Below are 26036 nucleotides of genomic sequence, written 5' to 3'. Positions count from 1 at the left end.
TGAATACCAAGTAAATTTTGTTACTTTTTAAATTCCAGAATCCAAGCATTTAGACAACAAAACAAATCCATGTCACAAGTTCCTATTTAGATACAATTTTCTACTTTAATTTGTAAACACACTCAGTAAATCTTAGAAGACCTCTGGCATAACTAGTGTTTAATCCACTAAACTGCTTTCTGTAAGTTATCTGATTGCCTACCTTATAATGATTAAAGGATAGAGTTGATTCCATAGTTCTTTTCATTTAAATTTATCTTCTTTCTATCATGTCAAAGGACCAATTAATTTCACACCTAGAAAGAAATCTTTGAAATTTTCTAACCCAATATTCCCATTCAAATGCAGTAAATGGGGCATAAAATTTTTCAACAGATGATAAACCAACTTGAATATATAGGCTTGATGGTAGACCTTTAAAACTGGATTTAAGAAAAAAACCCTTAACTTTAGATCTTAAAACTCTAAAAATTCAGATATTAAACTCAGCTGAGTAATTATTTCTTATTAAACCAGAATTTCTGAACTGGTGAGTTACTAATGGTTTCTTACTCTTCACAAAATGCAACACGTAACTTCTGATAGACAAACCTCACTGCTTTCTACTGCTACCCTGTTTTAAAGAAATGTTAAATACATCTCCAAAAGTATTTCAGCACATTACACACATATATATATAATAAACCTATATGAAACACTTTTCAAATTCATTATGGATTTTACGTTGTATTACAAGTGAAGCCATTTCCTCATAGGAAGTCTGTCTCCCACAGGGAGTCACATTTCATTGTTTTTGGAGGATATACTGAGAGTTTGCTTACAAACCAGAAGCATCTCACCCTTCTACCCTGCAACAGCTAAACACAATCAAGTGGTATTCATAGCCTATACTACTGTAACCATGAATTCCCTACTCTTTTCAAAGTGAAAGTATACTAGGATTGTAATGTAAATACTAAAGAAGTGTGTTCTGAATGACTATGCAATTTATTGTCCGGTTACAAACAAAGGGTAAGTGGGGAGAATGAAAGTGTGCATCAACCACAGCTTACAAGCCTGTCAACATGCAAGAACGTGCAGGAAAAACTACATTCAAGGCACACAATGAGCAGGAAGGTTAAACACAAACTGCCTCAGAATTTTGCAAGAACACACTACGTTCTTCCAAAGCAAAATTCAATGTATCTCAGGCAATTTTTTATTTAAAAATAAAAACACTTTTAGGCAAGAACTTATAAAATAAGTATGGTCCTCTGTCAGTTATGTAAAATGCAGGACAGGATTTTTATTGTTAGATGCTCACTCTCCACTTGAGGTGAGGTTCACTCACATCCAAGGCAATTATAAAAATTGAAAAATGCTCCCCTTAGGAGTTAAGTAAGAAAGGCTGGCAAGCTACAGCTTAATGATCCAATCAATTATCATTTATTAAATATTTATTGGATGTTTCCATTTGCCAAGCATATGCCAGGTATTGGGTGATATATGGAACATATTTCACAAAAAGACAAGAATGAAAGGGAAACAAATTCTAAGCTAAAGTTAGGAAGAATGTGGCATTGTTTTTGCCACTCCACCACTTTTCCTTTCTCTATCCTAAGTATCCTAATCATTCAAAATAGCAAAAAAAACAGAACTATGAGGTTCTGAGTATCACTACTGTTTTGTTGCTCTGTCTAAAAGAACACTCTACAATAAGACTAAAAGGACCCACATCTACTTCCACTGCAAGAAATAAAGACGCAGAAGTGTGGAAAGGCTGCAAACCTCTATTTTAACTGCAGGTCCTAAGAAGCTGGCTAATGACATTCAAGCATCAGTAAGTAAACCAGTGTCTATGTTTTTATCGCAGTAAAAAAGTTGCTAAAATTCAAGTGGCATTTGGCAAAAAAACCACGAAATGAATAAAAGGCAAATTAATAGAAATGAAAAAAAAAAGGAATTTTATTAGCATTCCCACCTAATTATCAAGCCTGTTTTGTGAGTAAAATAAAAATCTAAAGCAAGTTTCCAATGTGTGCTCCAAAGATCCTGGGATCTTAGGATCCTTCCAGATAATCTGCCAGGTTCTCCCTTTTCTAAGTGTTATTATAGAGTGCTGATTTTCTTCACATTGTCAACCAAACTGATGTCACCATAGATTGAATGCAGATTAAAATAGGCAAGAAAATGCAGCTGCATTCTATTAAGTCAATGCAACAAACAAAAAGGTAAAACAGGTCATTCTTTACACAAAAATTTCTTGTAGAAAATATAGGTGTATTTCATAAGAATATTTATGCTAACATGTAGTAGGTTTATATCTTTATTTTTAAAAATGAATTAAGCTTTTTAAAAAAGATATTTTGATTTTAATTACTAATACAACAAATAGCAATACAGAGAACCAAAACAGATGTAGCTCTTTGGAATCACCAGTAAGTTTTAAGAGTGTAAAGTGGTCCCTCACTGAGATTAAAAAGTTTGAAAACTACTGGTCTACAACTTACATAAATGAAAAGAAAGTACTGCCACCCAGTGGTATAAGCCCAATAGGACAATGCTTACATATAAGTTGGGGCCTTCAGAAGTTTTATAAATACCACTTTGAAATGGAAATCTACTTTTAAAACCACTTATCAAAATATATGTAACAAAGTTCCTTCTATTAATTAAACTGCTTTGACCTTCAAAATTTTTGCAAACATGTTCAAATTTTCATACACCCTTTACATATTAAAAAACTTAAGCAAGTTAATCTTTAAAAATGTTGGATTAAAGTAAAACTAAGCAAATTTAACTGTGATCTTACAGTGACTAATTCTTTTCAGTAGCAATGATATTGCCAAGTACATAAATAAGTGCACTTAAAAAATCCATTTAGGGCTGGAGGAGTAGCTCAAGTGTTAAGAGACCTGCCTTGCAAGTGTGAGGCCCCAGTTCAACCCCAGTATAAAAAAAAAATCCATTTAATGAAAAAAAATTCATGTAATTAAAACAATGAATTTTCTACCTGATATTACTTACCTAACTGGCTTACATAAAAATCTACTTTAATTCATATTTTCCTTTGCCTGAGAAACATAGAATTTTCTTTTTAAAGCTTATTCTAAGTACCTATGATAAGAAAAAAAAAAAAATCAGCCCTTACCCCAGTCCTGTTCATACAAGGCTTGGGAAAGGCACCATGATTCACTTATTGGCATGTGTGGATGCACAAAAATAAAATGTTTTGTGAGACTTAAGACTCCAAGAAAATTTTATTACATAAATTATCAGTAATTAACAAAGCATTTATATAAACACATGTGATTTTGGTTTGCCATATAAAAATGCATAAATCTTACATATTACTTAAATGCATAAACTATGAAACCTTTAAACGTCAAATATGTTCTACTTAGTGTCTTTGGCATATCAGGCCTATCCTACACAAAAGAATTAAAAGCTTATTCCCTGCACAAACACAACATGACAATAAAAAGCCCAAAGAATGTTGAGTTAATCCAAGTTTTTATATGCAGCCAATCATAGAAAACACATAATATCAGCAACAACAGGGTACATAAAGGGAAACAGAGCTTATGAAAGTTAGTATACTTTTGGAAATTTCCCTACTGCAAGCAGAATATTTTATTCAGTTTGTATAACAAGAATATTTTTAATCATGTAGGGAGTAGTTAACAATATAGTAAGGGGCAGGTTCTTTTTAAAATAATGGCTATATTTAAATCACCTAAAGATAACTAAAGATAAAAAAAGGGTGAAAGTCTAGAGTACACATTTATCCCGAGGGGGGGAAATCAAAGATATGGACTAATCTATATTACAAAATGGTTGTATTATTTATAAGAGCAAAAATACAACATAAGCTAGGAGTTGGTCAATATGGGAAATGGTTATCAAGGAAATGATGTGCAAGCACTTTAAAATAGCCATTAAAATGTTAGTATTTTAGCAACATATTTGACCTAATACAATGCTAAATGGTGGTATAAAGAATGTAAGAATTACAAATACAATATTTAACAATATAAAAATACAGATTGGATAAAAACAACTAGAAATATACTGAAATAGTGAATGTGCTTTCATGTTTCCTATTCCCAATCTCATGTCAATAACTAGCCAGTGATCCCAACCTCTTACCTTGGTTAACATGCATGCGTATACACACACACTCCCAGGCAGTAGTGTGAGGTTTACTAGCATTAACATTCTACACTGGTATATGAAGATATAATTTGCAAAACAATTAGAATTTATTTCCTAGCATCTAAAATAAAGCAGTGCTAAAGCTAAGTCATCAGACTTTTAAAAGTTATTGGAAGACATAACCAACTAATTTCGTCATACCCAAAAAGGGATAAAATCAACAGGTATAGGTACAGTGCTTTTGACACATATATTTATTTTTTATTTGCCTCATTCATTAAAAACGTTTTTAAGAAACTTCAAAAAAACATGTCTAGCATTTTCACCAGAGAGGATATGGTTTAAGTTCTAGAACTTGATCATAACCTCCTGAAGTTGGCACATCTGATTCATGCCTTTGCATTTTACAATGCAATAATTTTTTTAATTTAAATCAGATTTTGTCATCTAACATATGGGAGGCATTACCATCTGTTTCAGCCTCAAAGTATCTTCTTTATAAATTGGTGCATATTACCTGAATTAAATGATGTATTTAACTGTGATATTTCCACACATGCATATAATGTACTTCAATCATATTCATCACCCTCTGTCACTTTCTTATCCACCTCTCCCAGTCCCACCATTAACTTTCTTACAACTTATATAAGAAAACTGTTTCATTATGAACTTTTCATAGGTATATATAATGTACTTCAATCATATTCCCTCCTCTAACTTTTAGCCCCTTTCACTGTAGCCCCAGTAGTCCCCCATTTATAGTGTTCATATCCTTTTTTCCCCTTAGCTATAAATTGGTCATATGACAAAAAAAATGTAGTATTTGTATGTGACTCTTGATTATTTTGCTTAACATGATGATCTCCAATTATATACATTTTCATGCAAATGTAATTTCATTATTTTTATGGCTGAATAATACTCCATTGTGCATATATACCATCATTTGTTGATAGATACCTATGTTGATTGGATACCTAGCTATTCTGAATAGTGCTACAATAAACATGTGTATACAGGTTATCTCTATTGTAGGCTGTTTTACTTTCCTTCAGATAATACCCAAGAGTGATATAGTAAGATCAGATGGTCATCCTATTTTAGTCAGGAATCTCCCTACTGAGTTTTCCATAATGGTTGCAACACATTTACATTTCCAGATTGAAATGAGATGGAATCTCAAGAATGCTTTGATTTGAATTTCCTTTATGGCTAAGAATGCTGAACTCTTTCTTCATGGTGTTTACTGGCCATTTGTACTTCTAGTTTTGAAACCTTTTCAAGTCTTTTCCCATCTGTTAACTGGATTGTATTTTCTTTTGGTGTTTTAATTTTTTGAGCTCTTTATATATTCTAGACATTAATCTCTTGTCAGATGAATAGCAGGAAAAATTTTTCTCCAATTTTGTAGGCTGTTTCTTTAATCTGGCAATTCTTGTTTTGATGTGTTGACGCTATTTAATCCCATTTGCAATTTCCTGGGCTACTGCAGTCCTGCCCAGAAAAGTCCTTGCTTATGCTTAAATCCTGATGTGTTTTCCAACATACACTCAAAGTTTTATGTGTTACATTGAGGTCTATGATCCATTTTGAACTGACTTTTTTTTGTACTAGGAGAGAAGGATGAAGTTTCAGTCTTCTACATGTGGATTTCCAGTTTTCCCAACACCATTTGGTGAAAAGATTCTCTTTTCTCCAACATATGCTTTTAGCACCTTTGCTGAGAATCAAAAGGCTGCAACAGTGTGGACTTATTTCTGAGTCTTTTATTCTATTCAACTTATCTACCCGTCTTTGTGCCAGTACTGTGCTGTTTTTGTTAATATGGCTCCATAGTTTGAAGTCAGTTATTGTGATACCTCCAGCATTGCTCTTTCATGGTCAGGACTACTTTTGCTGTTCTAGGTCTTTTGTGCTTACACATGAACTTTAGGATTTTTATGTATTTATTTTTTTAGTTTGGTTCTGGGAGAATGTCCTTGGAATCTTGATGGAAACTGCATTGAATCTGTAGATTGCTTTCTATAATACAGCCATGTTCACAATATTAATTCTACCAATCCATGAACATGGGAGGTCTTTCCATCTTCTAATGTCTTCTTGAAATTCGTTCTTCGGTGTTTTATTGTTTTCATTGTAGAAGTCTTTCATCTCCATAGTTAAGTTTAAGCCCAGGGTTTTATTATTATTGTTATTGTTGTTTTGAGGCTATTGTGAATGGAATAATTTTCCTGATTTATTCTCAACATGTTCATTATTGACATATAGAAAAGCTACTGATTTTTGTATGCTGATTTTGTATCCTGCTACTTTGCTTTCGTTTCATGGCTCATTACAGATCTGTTTAAGCAGTTTTTTTTCTACCATTGTGGTCCAATTTTCATAAGTCATATGTGTCTAGAAATTTTTCCACTTCTTTATGATTTTCCAATTCATTGGAATACAAGTTTTCAAAAAAATTCCTTGGTGACACTCTGAATTTCATTGGTATCTGTTGTAACATTCCCCTTTGCTTCTTTTCTTTCTTTTGATTAGGGTTTATCAAACTCATTTACCTTTTCGAAGAGCCAAGTCGTTGTTTCATTGATTTTTGTCTTGTTCTTTTAGACTCCACTTCATTAATTTCCACCAAGTTCTTTATAATTTCTTTCCATTTACTAATTTTGGGTTTGATTTGTTTTTCTGAGTTTGAAGTATACATCGCTGAGATTATTTATTTGAAATCTTTTTTATTTTATAATGTAGGCAATCATAGCTATAAAGTTCCCTTTATGAACTACCTTTGTTGCATTCCATAAGTTCTGGTATGTCGTATTTTCATTTCAACTTGAGTCAAGAAAATTTTGAACTTCCTTCATGATCCATCAATGACCCAATGATCAAAAGGGTATTATTTAATCTTCATGTTTTTGTATGATTTCTATAGTTTCTTTTGCTATTAATAGTACTTTTATTCCATTTTATGATCTGGTAAGACAAAAAAAACTATTTCAATATGTTGCACTTTTTAAGACTTAATTTATTGGCTAAAATGTGATCTATTTTGGAGAAAGTTTGAGGGCTAATGACAAGAATGTGTATTCTGCAGTTTTTGGAATATTCTGACTATTAAGCCCATTTGTTCTATGGTGCAGTTTTTAACTCTTAAATTTATTTAGTTTCTTTGTCTGAATGATCTATCCATTGATGAGAATTAAGTATTAAGTCTTAATACTTAATTAAGTATTAAGATCACCCACTATGATTGTATCTGAATCTATCTTTCTCATTATGACCAGGAGAGTTTGTTTCTTGAAATTAGGTGCATCAATATTTGGTGCATAAACTTCTTGATGGATTGTACCCTTTATTAATAGACAGTGCACATTAAAAAAACTGACTAATATTTGTCTTGAAGTTTATTGTGTTATACATGAGTATAGCTACTCCTGCTTTTGTGGCTTTTACTTGCATGGTGTATCATTTTCGATCATTTACTTTTCAGTCTCTGTATGGCACTGCCATATAGAGGTGTGTCTCTTGTAAATAACAAATAGTTGGGTCTTTTAATTTAATCCTCATATCCATTCTGTATCTGTTCATTCAAGAGTTAGGATCATTTACATTAGCAAATTATTATTGAGAAATGTTTACTGTTTTCTGTAACTCTTGTGGACTTTTCCAGGTTGATTCAAGTATTGCTTGATCTTTCCGCCTTATTCATTTTATGATTTTGCTGGTTCACTGATTTGAACATGTTTAATTCTTTCCTAATTCTCATATACTCTGCTGTGTGTATTCTGCTCATGAAATTTACTAGTCCTGAGCACTGTTTGTGACTGCCTTTCTGTATGTGAATGCCTCATCTGTATGTACACTTAAGTATGTTCAGGAATAAAGGCTTGGTGACATAAATTGCTTTAGCTTATGGTAATCTTGGCAGATTCTTACTTCTCCATTAAATCTGAAGGAAATCTTGATTGGTAGCTATCTTCTTTCTGAGCATGAAATACATTGTTTCATGCTTTCCTGGTTTTTGGATTCCTACTGATTTCTGAGATAGTTCTGATGCGTTTACCTTGGCAATTTTCTTTTGTAGTATTCAATATCCTTTCTTTATTCTCTATTCTTGGCATTTTAATTCAACGAAGTATATAGAAAGGTTCTTTTCTGGTAATGGCTATTGGGGTTCTAAGTGCCTTCTATATTTGAGTGTCTGTATCTTCCCAAGATTTGGGAAATTTTCCTTGAATAGATTTTCTAGGACTTTAGTTTCTATTTCTGCTCCTTATTCTACACCAAGGATTCTTAGGTCTGGTCTCTTGATTGTGTCTCAGAGTTCTTGAAGGTTGTGATCATGTTTACTATTTTTTCTCTCTTACTGTCTGAGTGTAATATTTCCTTAATCTTATCTTCAATCCCTGATATTTGTTTTTGTTTGTTCTAGACTACTGGTTATGAACTCGATTGTACTTTTTATTTGACTTACTGAACTTTTCATTTCTAACATTTTAGAAGTTTTTGTTTTGTTTTCAGAACCTCAATTTCCTTGCTAAATTTCTCAACCATAATCCTGACTTTTTCAACCAGGTCTTGATTTCTTTACTCCATTTACTTGTTTGAATTCTCTTTGAGGTCAGCTAAGTTTATCATTTTTAAAAGCAAAGTTTTAAGTTCTTTTTCTGGCATTTAAAAACAGCCCTTTCAGTCTCTGGATTCAGTTATTGAGGCACTGTGGCCTTTTGGAGGAGTCATATTGCTTTTCATATTATTTGTGTTTCTACATTGCAATTTGTGCATCTCTTAGTATCTCTTTCACTACCACTCACAGGAGAGAAAGCATTAGCAATAATGAAATCAACAATTCAAAACCAAACTGGCTATTTAAATGTATGCAAATAATTGGTAATATCAACTGCATCCCCAATATGGTTACAAAAGAACGGAATTAGGGTTTTCATAGGATAAACTAGGATTTTAAAAATTATTAAAGGTACAAGTATTAAAAACAAAGGGAGAAAGAAGACAGAGGAATGAGGGAGAAGTGTATGGGATAAAGTATTTATTTTGTGAGGACACAGCATAACTATTACAGAGAAAAACAATACAGTCAGGGAAAGAGATTTTAAAAAATAATAGGAAAAAAGTCATGACTTTTCCCTCTTATAACAGATATAACAGATGGGCTCTGTAAGCACAGCAGATGCTTTTCTCCAGTCTCTGGTCTTCAGAGTTCTGCCTGTAGCTTGTTCTCTCCATTACTGGTTCCCCTCTGGGTGCAACCTGGGTACCATGGTCAATGGTCAGCTAAGGTTCTAGGCCAGTGGCTGGGTTGGGGAAGGGCTGAATATACTCCATGCATGCAAAAGCAACTTGGTGGGGATGGAGCATGTTCTCTCCTGTAGCAGCTACTGGCAGTGGTGGTGGTGTGGGGAGGTGGTGAGTTGAGGTATGGAGCAGCTGAGGTATGGAGCAGCCCCAGCCTGCAGCAGAGAGTGGGCCAGGCCTGGGTAGGGGTAGCTCCAAGAGCATGGCAGCAACTCAGAAGGTTGTAGCCTTCCTTGAGGCTAGTACTCCTCAACCAAGAATGTGGAGTTGTGTCTCCCAGAACTGGTTATGTCTGGGTGCCCTGTGAAGTATGCATGCTTTGCTGGACTATCCTAGGCTGGAGGCTCAAGGTGCAGGATTGCTCTAGCCCGTCCCTATCTAGGCTGATGGCTCTACCTAAGTCCACCAGCTGGTACTCCAGTTGCAAAGTGGCACCTGGTATGGTAGATGTCTCAGGAACACAGGGCAATGTCTCCTGGTGTGGGAGGGACCTAAGTGTACCCTGCAAAATTTCCATACTTCATGGAATAAATCAGGGTGAGAGGTTCAGAGCACAGGACAGGTTGCAGAGGTTTACAGGCTCTACCCAAGTCTGGTAGGCTGGCATTTCCACAATCTTTTAAAGTGGTGTCCAGCATGTGCCTAGCTCTTTCCACCTATGTACTTGGATGGGCCAGGGGATGCCCCACAAGGGTTGAGCTCTCCACTAAATTATGCAAGGGCAGCTCTGGGCTCATCTGGAGAAATGTTTACCCTTTGTTTCTTTTGTAGATCCAATGTTCAATAATTTTCTGTTTTACACCTTGGTGTCTAACTGCCTACTCAACTGGTGAACGCGCCTGCCTTTCCATACCACCTTTCTTTCTTTATAGCGAGGTACCTGAGGTTCTTTTTCAGATCCAAAGATGCAGGAATACAATGGGTATCTAATCCATCACCATCTCATGTTTCTCAAAGTATTTTAGACCTTCCTATGATTCCAATCCTCGACTTTCCCATTAAGAGTTCCTAGAATAGATTTCCTACTCTAACTCCACACTATTCATCCAGTCTCCTAAGCTTAAGATGTTAGGCTGATGTTAGATTTCTACTTTTCTTCTACCTCTCCAAGTTACCAAATCTGGAGACTCTGTTTTTTCCCTCCCCCCAGAACCACCATCCTAGTCAAGGTGGCCAAAGCCCTCAACCCCTCAAGCCTGGATTTCTAATTTTGCTTCTAATTTGACTTCCAACTTTATTTCTTTTATACATAAGACACTAGCTTTTATCACCTTGTGTTTTCATATTACTGGCTTTCTATTGCCCTGGACATAGCTACTTACCTTGTAATATTCTAACAGTCATTTCCTTCATAATCTACCTTCATTTCCCACTTTAGTAAAAATGGTTTCCAGCTGATTCACATATCCTCTGCCCCCATTTATGATCTTGTAGCAATTGAAATGTATGCCACTCCTAGCTCTATTAGGTACATTTTATTCATTATGTGAGGCCAACCGAAGCCTCTCACATTTCATTACCTGCTCACCCTGCTCTCTCCTTTCTAAATGGGCTTCTTTCTTGGCATTTATTCAGTGCTGTACTCTTTACAGTCTAGCATTATGTCAAAACTCAGTGTTATTGTATATAACAGTGAATTCTTTAGTATTCTCTTTAAAAGCAGACTATACTTTATGCTTTCTGTTGACCTTAGAGCATCTATATAGTAGTAGTTATTGAATAAGTCCCATGCTATAACTACTAGGAAGTTCCAAAATTTTAAACCTGAATTTGTATACTCTTAAGACAGCATTCAGCAAACATTTGCTGTAAAGAGCTGGATAGTAATATATTTTTGCAGACCACATAAGGTCTCTGTCACATTTTCTTCTATTATTCACCTTTTAGAAGGTAAAAATCACTCTTAGCTTGAGGGTTATACATACACAAATTGTGGCCTGGATCTAGTCTACAGGCCATAGTTTGCTGACCTCTGCCTTATCTAATGAGCAATTTGCTATCTTCCAAAGAGTAACAATAGTTAAGCACATTTATCAACATTTAACTTTACAAAATTTTTCTAATATTTAATTTTTAAAATGCCTTTTAAGGTCCAACATAAAACAAGTAACACCTGCATTCTTACCAGCTCTTTCAGACTTTTCTTTCTGTTCCCGTAATTCCTCTCCCTGGGTAGTCATCTGTTTGATGTGACTACGAAGTTGAGCGATTTCTTCTTCTTTCAATTCCAGGGTTTCATGCATCTGACGTTTTGTCTCTGTTATTACCATTCCCTGAACAAAAATGCGAATTCTAAAGCATTTGTATGAAAAAACTGCATCATGAATAGACAGAACAGCTCAAAATTAATAAAAGGAAGTCAAAAGTACTGTATAAGAATTTCTTCAGTATTCACAAATTGAAGTCTGTATTCTGCTCTATTTACCTGACAAAGTATCAGGATATTTTTTATGAAAATTATTTTACTACTAAGTTTAATCCTTTAAGCATTAACACATGTTTTAGTTAAAAGATTTATTTTAAAACCTTTATATAAATGTGCTATAATTTTCTTGGTCTTAACAAGCAGTTACAATTAACAAAATACAGCCTTTTGAACTTGCCTCAGAACCATAATGAGCTATAATTATTGATCTGTGCTATGAGATGCAGATAATCCCCCAAACCGCTAAGAATATAAGGTGCCTACTGCCACAGTGGATGGAGAAAGACTGTAGCACAGATCTGCCTGGTTTTTCTTTTCTTTTGTGACTGTCTCTGGTTCCACTACCACCCTTTTTATCAGTAAGTAAGGCACTCCCCAGTCCTTCAATTTGCTAATTACTTCTGTTTCCTCTCTGTGGATAATCTACACTGGAAAAGGAGGTCACTAGAGCAAAAAAAGATAAATTATTAGATATTAAATCAATCATTTGAAACTAACAAAAAAAACAGGGTAATTGAACTTCTCTACTGAAAAGTTGTTCAGACTTTGTAACAACTACTTTATGGTCTTCAGAAGATTATTACTTTACCTGCATGATCTCCTGACCCCTGCTTTAGAGTATGACTATTCCAGATAGCTAATATTAATAGACAATACCAGGTAAATGGAAAATTGTTAATCAGAAATTTCAAAATAAAATTGTGGGCCTTTATTTTTTTTCAAAAATCAAATCACAATGGGGAAAAAAAAACAGAGAGAAAGGATAAATGACCCTATAGATTAAAAGAAGTATTAAGAGTGATATCAATCCACTGTAATGAAAGACCTTTGTTTGGATCTTGATTCATAAAAGGAAAAAAAAACTTTATATGATATTATAGGGAAAATTTGAAACTTGGCTAAATATCAGATCATATTAAGGAATTATTATTAAATTGCTAGGTGTCATATTGTGGTTATACTTTTGTAAAATCAAGAAGAGTGCTTTGTTTTAAAGATATTTTAAAATACTGTACCTACAAACTAGCATAATAAAGAAAACAATAAATGGTGTAGAACAAACTGGGAGTTCCTGTAAAAAATTCACCCATGAATTTTTCAGTTGTCTCTATAACTATAGCTGCTGCTCCAACTCCAAAGTGCTGAGGGTAAATATCATCCCTTTCTCAATCCTCCTTATCATACGCACTCATTCTAAAATCCACTTGTAGAAGTTTTTGTTTATGTTAATATAGATATTTTCATTTTACTTTTCAGGCAACTTATCTGGAATAGTCTGTTTGCATAGTATTTGGAAGAACATATAGAAACCATTCACATTTAGAATACCTTAAGCTATACATAATGTAGTTTTTCTATGAAAAAGTAGATATATTCAACAAACATGAATTTCCTTTAAAACTGTTAGTATAATAAGTAAGTTAAAATGCTGAGTGGGATCAAGAAATCACACAGAGAAATGGGTCACATGATAGAAAACAAATGTTAATAGTTACATAAACCTAGAAATTAAAAAGATTTTTCATGGAAGCAGTTGTAGTAATCATGTCTCCAACTGCTTTCAAAAGTGAATTTAGAAGCCCCTTGACAAATTTTAACATCGTAAGTTTTGTTATTTTACCTTATCTTGTTCAAGCTGTTCAATTAAGTTCTTTGCATCACGCAACTGTGTGATAAGTTTAGTCTTCTCAGCCATATGAAGCTCCTAAAAAAATTTTAAAAATTCATTTCCATGTCTAAATATGCTTCTCTTCATATGAGAACTCCACATAGCTTATCTAATCTAGATACATCTTATAGTCCAGAAAGAGAAAATTAAACAGGAAATCTCAGATATATAGCAAATGCTATGAAGCCCAGGGCATGTGGGTGCCCAAAGACACACTCTCCACCCTATGGAAAATGAAGAAGACTTCCTAGAGGAAGTGCAGGCCACACTGGAGCCTGTAGATCTAGCTTTACAGGATAAAACAGGACAAAACTCTTTTACCTTCATCTTTTCTAGTTCTTGAAGCCTCTCATCTAGTTGTTCTTGCAGTGCTTCTTTTTCACTGGTCAGTAGTGTACATTGTTCCTTATGTGACTGAATTGTTTCCTTATAACGCTGAAGAAGATTCTCTTGACGCTTAACTCTTTGCCAAAGTGTTTCCAATGTTTTAGCTGAAACAGCATCTCCTACTAACAGTAAACAGCATAAGCAGGGGCATTAGTAAGGAATATAAGGGAACTCTAGGAACAGTTAGTCTGTTAGTAAACAGGAGTATGTCTATTGAATTCCTTTTTTTTAGTGCTAGGAACTGAGCAGATGCTAAGCAGATAGATGGTCCCTCACTAAGCTACACCCCCAGACCTGGGAATGTATTCTTCTACTGAAACTCTGTTATCCTCTGGGCTAGAGCAAGAAGAGAGGGGACAACACTGATTAGCTAATAAGATGCCAAACTTCTGAACCTCTACTCTTAGTTTGTATCAAAACAATATTTATCTGAAAATGCTGAGAAGTGTATTCACCTCTTTTGTGGTTCAACTCTATCCTGCAACAGCATAGAAGTGAACTAACATTAAACTGGATCCACCCTCTTTCTATTATTAGAAAATTATGGTGTCTTAGTGCCCATCTCCGAAAGATTAGTAACTATTCTTTCCAACCACATTCTAACGTTTTCCTGACAGAAGTGCTGATAAATACAGCTTTCTGCATCTCCTTACATTTGTGAGTGAAACTTTCACATTCCAGAATTTGAGATTCCTTGTAGGTTGAATACTTAAGATAGCTAGCTGCTCAGCAACTTGTTCTTCTTCTAATTAGACCAAAAGTTACATGTCTTTTTTTGAGAGAAAAGACTAGGGTATAAGTCAGGTGTGGCAGGACATGCCAGTGATACCAGCATTCTGGAAGCTAAGGTAAGAAGATCATGAATTCAAGGCCATCTAGGGCTGACAAGTTAGACCTTGTGCCAAAAAACCCCAAAAAACCAAACACTGAAAAAAACTCAAAAAACAAAAATACAAAACAAAACAAAAGCAACCTAGGAAATAAAAAGTGGAAATTCTATTGAATATGCACCTAAAATATTCAAAAAACAGGAAGTGCAAAAATTAAGCTTTAAGGTAAAATCCACTACATCTCTTCTAGCTGAAACAGGAAAAATATAGGCATGTTTAAATATAGAAATACGTAAGCATTGTTATTCAAAAACTAAAGTGTCCAAACAATTATGAATAGAGTATGTATTAACATAACATAATAACAGCACTAAAGTGCTCTTATGAAATCTAGTTACTACTATGAATAAAGCAGTATACATAATTAGTGACTTTTAATTGTAATGAAAATGTGGGACTACTTATAGATATGCAACTTTCAACTCTTAAAAAAAATTACTTTCTCCTGAAAGTAAAGACAAAAAAAACCTCAAAAAGCAAAACAAAAAAAAAACCACTTGCATTTTTGTGGAAATGTTAGGATCAAGGGTACTTTACTTTGATCTCAGCACAATTCTATCAGCTCATATCCTAGAATCTCTTGACATTCTCCTCTAGTGTTTAAATTAATCTTTTGACAAAAGGAAGCTTACCTACTGGCTCTACATCATCCTCTGTGTGTTCTTCTTTACGGTCAATTTCGGCCTGTGCTTCCATCTGAGAGAGTGGTTTTTGTATATCAACATTCAATGGGCCATTTTGTAATCGTTGTTTCAGTAGAGAAACCTAAAAAAAAAAACCAAAAAAAAAAAAAAAAACCCCAAAAACTTCATTAGAGAAAAAAGCGTAGTAATAATACTTTTTACTACAGTTGGTAAGGGAATAAAAAAGCTTATTCCCAATATAAGTGGTTTTTATATGTGATATTATCAGTGGCATTTTAATTAGTCAAAATTTATACTTAAAATAAATTGAGGAAAAGCTAAGAGTTTGAAAAATAGGCCTTAAAAACTGGAATTCCTTAGGTATCCCATTAAAACTTTTCTTTATGTTTTTCTTTATGAAACAATTCCATAGTTTGTCTTAAGAGTTTTACCTGAGTTTGGAGAACACTGATATACTGATCTTTCTCCTCTAAAGATGCATCAAATTCCTCTTGGAGATGTTTTTTTGCTTGATGATCCATTTGGAGCTCCTAAACATAAAAGATTTCAGTCAGTTCTCAGTATAAAAAAATACAAACTTAAAGTTTTTAAAGTTTAAAAGCATGATCAGCCCAGAATTGCCTACTTCTGAACATAAGGTATCAGAAATAATAATCAGCATTTAAGACATTAATATTACTTAAAACATTAACATGAATAAATAATTATGCTCCTCAAAGAGTATGATTGATGATAATCTGGGGGGAAAAGAAGACTCCAATAAAGTACATGGAGACATTATATTGTTTTGGGTTATAGTCACTTTAATCTAAAACTAAATTGTATTACACCAAACAGAGCGCCAATAGTCTTCCTCCTCTTCCCAATGCATGAAAGCATCTAACAGTCAAAATCACAAGGTTTCTCATCTGTAAAATGCAGAGAAAGATCTAGTTGATCACTAAACAAAACTTCTAGTTTCTGAGATTGATTAAATTGATGTTTTCTTCAGGTCATTACCAAGTTTTTCTAAGAAAATTCTAAGATGTTTTCTACTAGCTACAATCATCACCACCTCAACTGAGGTACTGCTTTCTATGACTTCCTCCTGGCTATCTTCCTCATTGTCTCTTATAGATTCCATCTATTCCTTGAGGCTCAGTTTTGTGTGCTTGGTGTTTCTCCCTTACACTCACTCCCTAGAATACTAGCGATCAATACCTATAACATACTAGGTAGCCCACCCAGTATTAGACTGCTTTGTTGTTCTAGGATTCCTATCTCATTAATTCCTTAAACTCAAAATATTCAATGTCACATCTTATTAGCTTTATTGATCAATGCATATGATCAAATTTTTTTTATTACTTTCTCTACAATGTTTAGGTTCTATCTTTTTCTAAAACTGTAACTAAATCCCAGAGCTTTCTACAGAGATTTCTTAACTCAAGTCTTCCTCCAATTTAATCCATCACTCAGAGATGTGCTGCAATAATTTTCTTTAAACAATATTTTCAGACTGGAGGTGTGGTTCAAGTGGTAGAACGCCTGCTTTGCAAGCACAAAGCCCTGAGTTTAAACCCCAGTCCCACCAAAAAAAAAAAAAGGTAAAACAAGTATTTCAGGGTTGGTAGAGTGTCTCAAATAGTAGAGTGCCTGCCTACCAAGTCTAGCAAGCATAAGAACCTGAGTTCAAACCCCAGTCCTGCCAAAAAAAAAAAAAAAAAAGAGAAATGGACATTTTAGGCTGATAGAGTGGCTCAAGTAGTAAAGTGCTTGCCTAGCAAGCTTGAAGCCCAGAGTTCAAACCCCAGTACCACCACTTAAAAAAAAAAAATTGAAGGATGTGCAGCAGGACTCACACACACAAAAAAGTATTCTTGTTTCTCTAGATATAGTCCCATTATAAAAATGTTCAACACATGATACCTGACCTATATTGTACACTCTGAATTTCAAATATGGCTGCTCTCCATTACTATGTATATCTTATCATTAACCACTTAAAATTTGGATATTTAATTTCTTACCTCAAAGAGAATAAAACTATTGTTAGTCCCCAAAATGCAAGATAATGAGCAAAAAAATACCACGGGCTTCTCTAGGGAAAGCAAAGGTGCTTTTAGCTCATAAAAGCACCTTCTGGCAATATAAAGAGAAAAAAAAGATGCCCTTTCTATTATTTTTTCACTTCCCCTGACATCCTCATTGCACACCCCCCAAATCTCAAGCAAAGCTGTTCAATAGGAAGGGGCAACAGCCATTGCCACACAGCCCAGCATAACAACCCTAAGAAGCAGCAGAGACCTAGAGAAAGCCCCTATCAAAAGTGTCAGCATGTGAATTAGAAATCAGATGAAAGATCCCAAAACATTCATTGAATTTAGAAGAAATCCACTGTTCTCCATAAAGAGGAAGAAATATAGACTATATATATATTTATTATATATATTATATGTATGTATTTATATATTTTTACTTTTAAAAATTCTTTTGTTTTTAATTTGTTATCTATCTTCCTCTTCCATTCTGTCCTAATTTCAATTTGCTTAGCACTCTCTTGTACAATTTTCCTTTCTCTCTCCCAATCTTTTTTGTCTCTTTTCATCTTTTCTCTCTTCTCCTTACCTTCCTCTCTTCTCCCTTCCTTTACCCCCACACTCACCACACACAAATAGTCTATTATATCAACTTTATACATTACCCCCATCCTTCCTATCCCTCTGCAATCCTTGACAATAGCACCCTCACCCACAACAGCTGAACTACACTTTTACATTAGGGCCTTATTACCCTGTAGCCCCCACACCTAATACTTCTTCTCTCCATTGCCTAACCCCGACTTCCTGTACCCTCTTCTAGCACCATCTTTTTAATTACTTAAGTATCAATTGCTATACAAACAACTGTTATTTCCCCAATACCGTTTATAGATAATATCACCAAGGGTTTTATATATAGATATAGATATATAATATATATTATATAAATAACTGCTTTTGCATTGAATCTGTGAATTTGTTATTGATAAGTTACATCCAGGTCAGTTAACAGAAATATTACAACAACCTAACTGACAACTAAGCTAGTCAGAGCATAGAAATTAAGTCAAGGGAAAGATAACAGGTGGTTAAAACCCCCAACTAACTAACAACACATGAGGAGTAAAGCATAAAATAAAAACATGGGAAGAAAAAGAAGGCAGGGGAATATGACTCCTCAAAAGATTAACAATGACATAATAGAGGATTTGGTGGAAAGTAAACAGTATGGCAGAAGAATAATGATAAGAATGTTCATTGAGCTCAAAGAGGAGCTAAATGAGGACATACAAAAACAACTCAATAAATCCCAAGAACATGGATTAAAAACTTGAGAAGACACAAAAACAACTGAATCAACTCAAATAGGATTCCAACAAACTCCTAACAACAAACTAAGGAGATTATTAAAAAAAAAAAAGGTAAATGAAATAAAGAACACAATGCAATATATGAGCAAAGAATTTAACAAAGATATGGAAAGTCTCAAAAAAAATCGAACAGGAATCTTAGAAATAAAAAGGTCCTTAAGTCAAATAAAAAATACAGTTGAAAGTTACTCCAGCAGACTAGATCAGGTGGAAGACAGAATTTCAGGGCTGTAATACAAAATAGATATTAAAGAAAAACCAGAAGAATTAGGTAAAAGACACAAGAGCTACAAAAGAAATATGCAAGAACTCTGTGACTCCATCAAAAGAACAAACCTGTGAATCATAGGCATTGAAGAAAGAGAAGAGGTACAAGCCAAAGGTATAGGTAATATATTCAACAAAAGAGTAGAAGAAAATTTCCCAAAGCTCAGGGAGGAGATGCCCATTCAGGTACAGGAAGCCTCCAGGACACCAAATAGACTTGACCAAAATAGAACCTCTCCACGGAGTATTAGAGTTAAAACAATTAGCACAGAGAACAGTAAAAGAATATTGAAGGTTGTAAGAAAGAAAAATGAAATAACTTGGTAAATCCTGGAAAATAACAGATTTCTCAACAGAAGCCTTAAAAGCAAGAAGGGTATGGAGTGAGGTATTTCAAATAATGAAAGAAAACAATTTCAGTCCTAGGATACTCTACATAACAAAGCTATCATTCAAAATTGAGGGAGAAATAAGAATTTTTATGATAGACAGAAACTAAAACAATACAAGACCATTAAACTACCACTACAGAAGATTCTGAAAGAAATCCTATACATAAAAGATGAAAACAAACATAACCATGAAAGGATGGGAGTTACCAAAGCTCAAAAGAAAAGCAGACAAGTAATCAAAATAGCATGGAATTAGTTGCAAACACACAGTCTTACACAAAAACAACTTAATAGCAAGACTCACCATATAGCCCTCAATATTAACACTGAATGTTAATGGCCAAAAGACACCCATTGGCAAACTGGATTAAAAAGGAAGATATGACAATCTGTTGTTTACAAGCAACCCATCTTACAGACAGAAACAAACATTGTCTTAGGGTGAAAGGGTACAAAGATTTACCAAGCTAATGGCTGTGAAAACAGGGAGCAACAGCAATACTTACATCAGATAAAGTAGATTTCAAATCTAAATTAGTCAGAAGAAGCAAAGAAGGTCAATTTATACTAGTAAAAGGAGCAATACATTAAGAGGAAGTAACAATTCTTCACTCAAATTCATTAAACATACAAACTGGTCTTAAAAACACAGATAGATACTAACACAGTGGTGGTGGAAGACTTCAATACTATTTTATCACCAATAGATGGGTGAAAAAAATGAAAAGAAGAAACTCTGGCATTGAATGACACCATAGATCGAATGGACCTGACAGACGTCTACACAGTATTCCATTCTGCAACAGCACAGTATACATTCTTCATAGCAGCAAATTAAAATTTCTCTAAATTAAGACCATATTTTAGGTCACAAAGCAAGTCTTAACAAATACAAGAAAAGTGAAATAACCACCTGCATACTGTCTGACCACAATGCAATAAAACTAGACCTCAAACAAAAGTAACAGAAAATATTCAAAGACCTGGAGACTACATAACACATTGCTTCATCATTAGAGGGTCATCGAAGAAATAAGGGAAGAAATAAAAAAGTTCCTGGAATTTAATTAGCATGAAAGCACAATCTATCAGAACCGATGGGACACAAAAAAAGTAGTCCTAAGGGGAAAGTTTATAGCCATGAATGCATACATTAAAAGCACAGAAAGATCTCAAATAAATGACCTAATGCTACATCTCCAACTTCTAGAAAAAACAAGAACAAACTAAACCCAAAACTACCAGGAGAGAAATAACAAAAATACGGTCTGAAATCAACAAAACAGAGACCAGAAAAACCATACAAAGAATCAGTAAAAAAAAAAACTAACTGGTTCTTTGAAAAGACAAATAAGACTTGCAAACCTGACTAAAATGAGGAGGGAAAAGACCCAAATTAATAACATTAGAAATGAAAATGGGGAGATAACAAATACTAAGGAAATCCAGGGAATCATTACAAACTATTTTGAAAACCTATATTCAAAAAAATTGGAAAACCTGTAAGAAATTGAAAAATTTCTAGACAAATATGACCACACAAAATTGACCCAAGTAGATATTAATCATGGAAACATATATGTAACAAGCTATGAAACTGAAGCAGCAATAAAGAGTCTCCCCAAAAAAGAAAAGTTTAGGACCCAAAGGATTCACTCCTGAATTGTACCAGACCTTTAAAGAACTAATACCAACATACCTTAAACTGTTGCAGGAAATAGAAAGGGAAGGAACACTGCAAAACTCATTCTATGAAGCCTGTATTACATTCATCCCCAAATTGGACAAGGACACACACAAAAAGAGAGAATTGCAGGCCAATCCCTTTAATGAACACAGATGCAAAAACCCTCAATAAAATACTGGAAAACAGAATTCAACATCGTATCAAAAAGATCATACACTATGATCAACTAGGTTTGATACTAGGGATGGTTCGATATATGCAAATCTTTACATGTAATACAGCACATAAACAGAGGCAAAGACAAAAAACACTTGGTCATCTCAATAGATGAAGAAAAAGCTTCAAGAAAATTCGACATCTCTTAATGATAAAAGCTCTGATAAAACCAGGAATAGAAGGAATGTATCTCAACATAGTTAAGGCGATATATGACAAGTGTATAGCTAATATCAAATGGGGAAAAACCAAAACCATGTCCTTAAAAGTCTGGATCAAGACAAGAGTATCTACCCTCTCCACTACTCTTATTCAACATAGTCTTGGAATTCCTAGCCAGAGCAATAAGACAGGAAGAAGAAATAAAAGGGATACAAATTGTAAATGAAGAAGTCCAACTATCCCTATCTGCACATGACATGATCATATATCTAAAAGTCCTGAAAAACTCTGCCAAAAAACTCCTGGGTATCATAAACAGCTTCAGCAAAGTAGCAGGATACAAAGTCGATTTACAAAAATCAGTAACCTTTCTATATAGCAACAATGAACAGACTGAGACAGAATATACAAAATAATTCCATTTGCAAGAGCCTCAAAAAAAAAAACACTAATAACTGGTAGAATTGCTAATATGAAAATGGCTATGTTAGTAAAAGCAATCTACATGTTCGATGCAATCCCCACAAAAATTCCAAAGACATTCATCAACAGAGACTGAAAAATCAATACTACAGTTCATTTGGAAGCATAAAAGACTGACAATAGGCAAGGCAATACTGAGTAAAAAGAGCAATGCTGGAGGTATCACAGTACCTGACTTCAAACTATACTTCAGAGCCATGGAATAAAAACAGCATGGCAATGGCACAAAACAACATGAAGACCATTGAAACAGAATAGAAGTTCCAGATATGAATCTGCACAGCTATGTCTACCTTAATTTATGACACAGTTGACAAAACATACAATGGAGAAAAGACAGCTTGTTCAACAAATGTTACTGGTAATACTGGATATCTGCATGCAGAAAACTTTTAGACCCATGTCTTTCACTCTGTACAAGTATCAACTCAAAGTAGATTAAGGACCTTAATATAAGACCAGAAACTTTGAACCTAATGCAAGAAAAAGCAGGCAATAAAATGAAATAAAAAGGCATTGGCAATGTCTTCCTAAATAGATCGCCAATGGCTCGGCAACTAAGATAAAGGATTGACAAATGTGACTACATGAAATAAAAAGCTTCTGCACAACAAAAGAAACAGTCACCAAATTGAAAGGGCAGCCCACAGAAAGGGAGAAAATCTTGGCCAGCTATACATCTGACAAAGTCTTAATAATCAGATTATACAGATAGCTCAAAACGCTAAACTCCCCAAAAATCAATGACTCAATGAAGAAATGGGCAAATGAACTGAACAGAGCTTTTTCAAAGGAAGAAGTCCAAATGGCCAAAATACACATGAAGAAATGCTCAACATCTTTGGCCATAAAGGAAATGCAAATCAAAACCATGTTAAGATTCCATCTCATTCCTGTTAGTGTGGCTATCATCAAGAACACAAACAACAACATATATTACAGGTGGTAACGTAAAGTAGTACAACCACTATGGAAAAACAGTATGGAGTCTCCTCAAAAAACTAAAAATAGATAATCCAGCAATTCTACTCCTGGGGATATACCCAAAGGAATGTAGGCAGGTTACAATAAAGACATCTGCACACCCATGTTTATTGCAGCATTATTATTCACGATAGCTAACCTGTGAAAACAGCTGAGATGCCCCACAACCAATGAATGGATTAAGAAAATGTATTTATATACAATGGAATTATATTCAGCCATAAAAAAGAAAGAAATTTTTTCCTTTGCAGGCAAATGGATGGAAATGGAGAACATCACCTTAATTGAAGTTAGCCAGATAAGAAGACCAAAAGTTCTCTCACATGGAATATAGACCTAATACAAGTACAGCAAAATTACAAAACACAGGTCATGCTAAGGGGCGGTCACATATGAGAGGGAGGGTAAAAGAAGGACGTTATAAAGGTGAATATGGTTGTTGTACTCTTGAAATAAGAATGAATAGAACTTTTAAGCCAGTTGAAATCACCATAAGAAGGGGACTAAGGTAGAAAGAAGAAAAACAGGAGATGAACCATTTTGGGTTACAATACATATGTATTGTAACCCGATGTTTACATTGAAATGTCACAAAGAAACTCCCTGTATAACTATCTTAAGCAAAGATAAATGTAAATTTATTTTTCTTTTACAAAGTTGGAGAACTAGAAGGTAGAACAGGTCCCTGGGGGTTTGATATCACTAGGAGGGGGCAGGATGTGGAGAATGGGGATATGAAGGTGAATATAGTACAAACACAGTATACACATGTATGTAAGTGGAAAAGGATACCTGTTGAAACAACTACAGGAATGGTGGAAGTGAGGGATAAAAGATAATGATGGAGTGGGTAAATTCAACTATGATATATTTGGTATATTGTGAGAACTTTTGTAAATGCCACAATGTACACCCACCCAGCACAACAATAAAATTAAAAAAAAAAAAAAAAAAAGGACTATTAGGGGAGTATAGGAAATTATATAATCTCTTTTGTGGATCACAAAATCATTAGGATCTCTGGTATAGAAGAAATGGTGCAAGAGATGAAAAATGAAACGTACCAGTAAGAATAAAATATTAATAATGTAACATAAGAAATTCATATGATTAATATGGGTAGTTAATTCAGGCCACAGTCTTTCATTAACAATAACAACAATGACAAAAAATATTTTGTGGAAAATGTAGCTGGTCTGATGACATCAAATATTCAAAAGAAAAACTATTTACTCTTTTGTTTTTATTGTCCTTTGCCTCTTCTCACAAATATACTACCATTTCTCAACTGCTATTTGTGGACATATTAATTTACTTAACCCTTTTTAAACTTACACTTTTAATATATTAAGAACTGATAAATTCCACAAATTACTTATAATACATAAAATTCTAAACTTACTTTGATTTGTTCTAAAGTAATCACTTGTTTCAAGCTTTTCAAAATAACCCTAGTTTGGGTAATTTAGAAACAAAAAGTAACAAACTGAAACCCATGAAGAACATTTACAATCAAAGTAGACAGATAACAAGATAATCCTCATATCACCAAAACACAAATAGGTGGGGAGAAAGCACCAACAATAGAAGAAATATGCAACATTGAAGCAGAATAGGATAAAGTAGAGGGAACCAGTAAGGTATTGGATGGACTTGAGAACAAAATAACCCTGAACATAATTTTTCTTTTATTTTACCAAAAAGATAGTTAGGAAAACAAAAGGATGCTTAAAACACTTAACAATAGTCTTAGATATTGCTACTGACTAGTCAAACAGACAAACACATTCTGTTGCTAAGTAAGACATTCTTTTTCATTAATTTCAACATCTTAGAATAACCTCATAAAACTGTAAGAATTATCTGTGTTCTTATAGACTGGGCTTGCTAGTTACTCCTATACTAATTATAGGCACATAAAACTTCTCTAGGAAGTACAATTGTCTTGATAAAAATAAGAGATTAAATTACTGTTTTCAAAGTATTAAAGACTAAAACTTACCTCTCTTAATTCTGCAATTCTCCGAAGTGCTTTGTCCTGACTCTGACTTAATATACCCTTTAATTTAAAAAAAAAAAAAGGTTAGTTAAAAATCTGTATGGCATAGTATGCAAAGCAAGTAAAAGTTATTTTAAAAATATCACAACTGCTTATCCAAATAACCTGAAGATGGAGGATAGGACTGAAAATTAAGAAAGGGACCATGTTGAAAATTTGTTAAAAGTTAAATTACAAAGTTATAGAACTGCTCCACATTCTGGCTGTGGGTATGGTTAAACAATGTCATACGTCTGTTAAAATACATAGACATTTAAAGCAAATATAGATTTAAATGTATGTTAATTTAAGAATTAAAAAACTTAAAACTAAATTCCAAATGTAATTTATTTCACTGTTTTAATATGTGAAAAACATCAGTTACTAGCCTCTTTAATAGAATTTTGACTTAAACACAAAATAATTCTAGTCTATGTTAATAAAAAAGAAAAACGGGCAAGAAACTCACAAGGTTAACTACATAAATTGGTAACTGTACTTTAAAAAATTAATGAAAGTATAATTAATATACTGCAAGATGAAATGACTCATACTTGGGTGAGGATAGAGAGAGTGATCCTTCACTACCACAGGACATTAAATGGAAAGGTACTGTTCTCGGAAAAAAAAAATCATTTATTCTCCTACATCCCAAATACACAGAGGTAAAGAAATGGGGTGAGTGGAATTCCATGCCCATCTCCTTAGAACTTGGGAGGCAGAAGCAGGAATATTTTTAATTCGGAGCCATTCTGGGTTATACAGGGAGACTCTGGCACAAATAAAAGAAAAGAACACAAAACAAAACAAAACCAAAAACAAATGGGGTAATTTGGAGTTTCACTGGTTTGTGTGCACTCAAAAAAAGTGGGGATATAGACGGGGAGTGTTGGCTGTGTTGTTTTTATGGGGCTATGTAGTTGAATAAAATAAAAGCCAAAAACTTTTTAACCCCTA

The 26036-nt window shown here is 33.9% G+C and overlaps 1 protein-coding gene across 2 annotated transcripts in view; it reads right to left on the bottom strand.

The window, feature by feature from the left end:
- Positions 1–26036, bottom strand: part of Golga4 (golgin A4) — a 143110-nt gene that overhangs the window by 62965 nt on the left and 54109 nt on the right. For both annotated transcript variants that reach the window (XM_074060463.1, XM_074060464.1), the window contains exons 7-12: positions 25044–25100; positions 15891–15989; positions 15448–15580; positions 13860–14047; positions 13491–13574; positions 11570–11717 (exon numbers count right to left, since the gene is read on the bottom strand). In XM_074060463.1, the coding sequence (XP_073916564.1) occupies positions 11570–11717; positions 13491–13574; positions 13860–14047; positions 15448–15580; positions 15891–15989; positions 25044–25100 (709 nt within the window). The remainder of the gene's footprint in view (positions 1–11569; positions 11718–13490; positions 13575–13859; positions 14048–15447; positions 15581–15890; positions 15990–25043; positions 25101–26036) is intronic.

Source organism: Castor canadensis, chromosome 17, assembly GCF_047511655.1.
Source record: "Castor canadensis chromosome 17, mCasCan1.hap1v2, whole genome shotgun sequence".
Lineage (NCBI taxonomy): Eukaryota > Metazoa > Chordata > Mammalia > Rodentia > Castoridae > Castor > Castor canadensis.
Note: the sequence above shows the minus strand (reverse complement) of the source record. Positions and strands in the feature narration are given on the sequence as shown.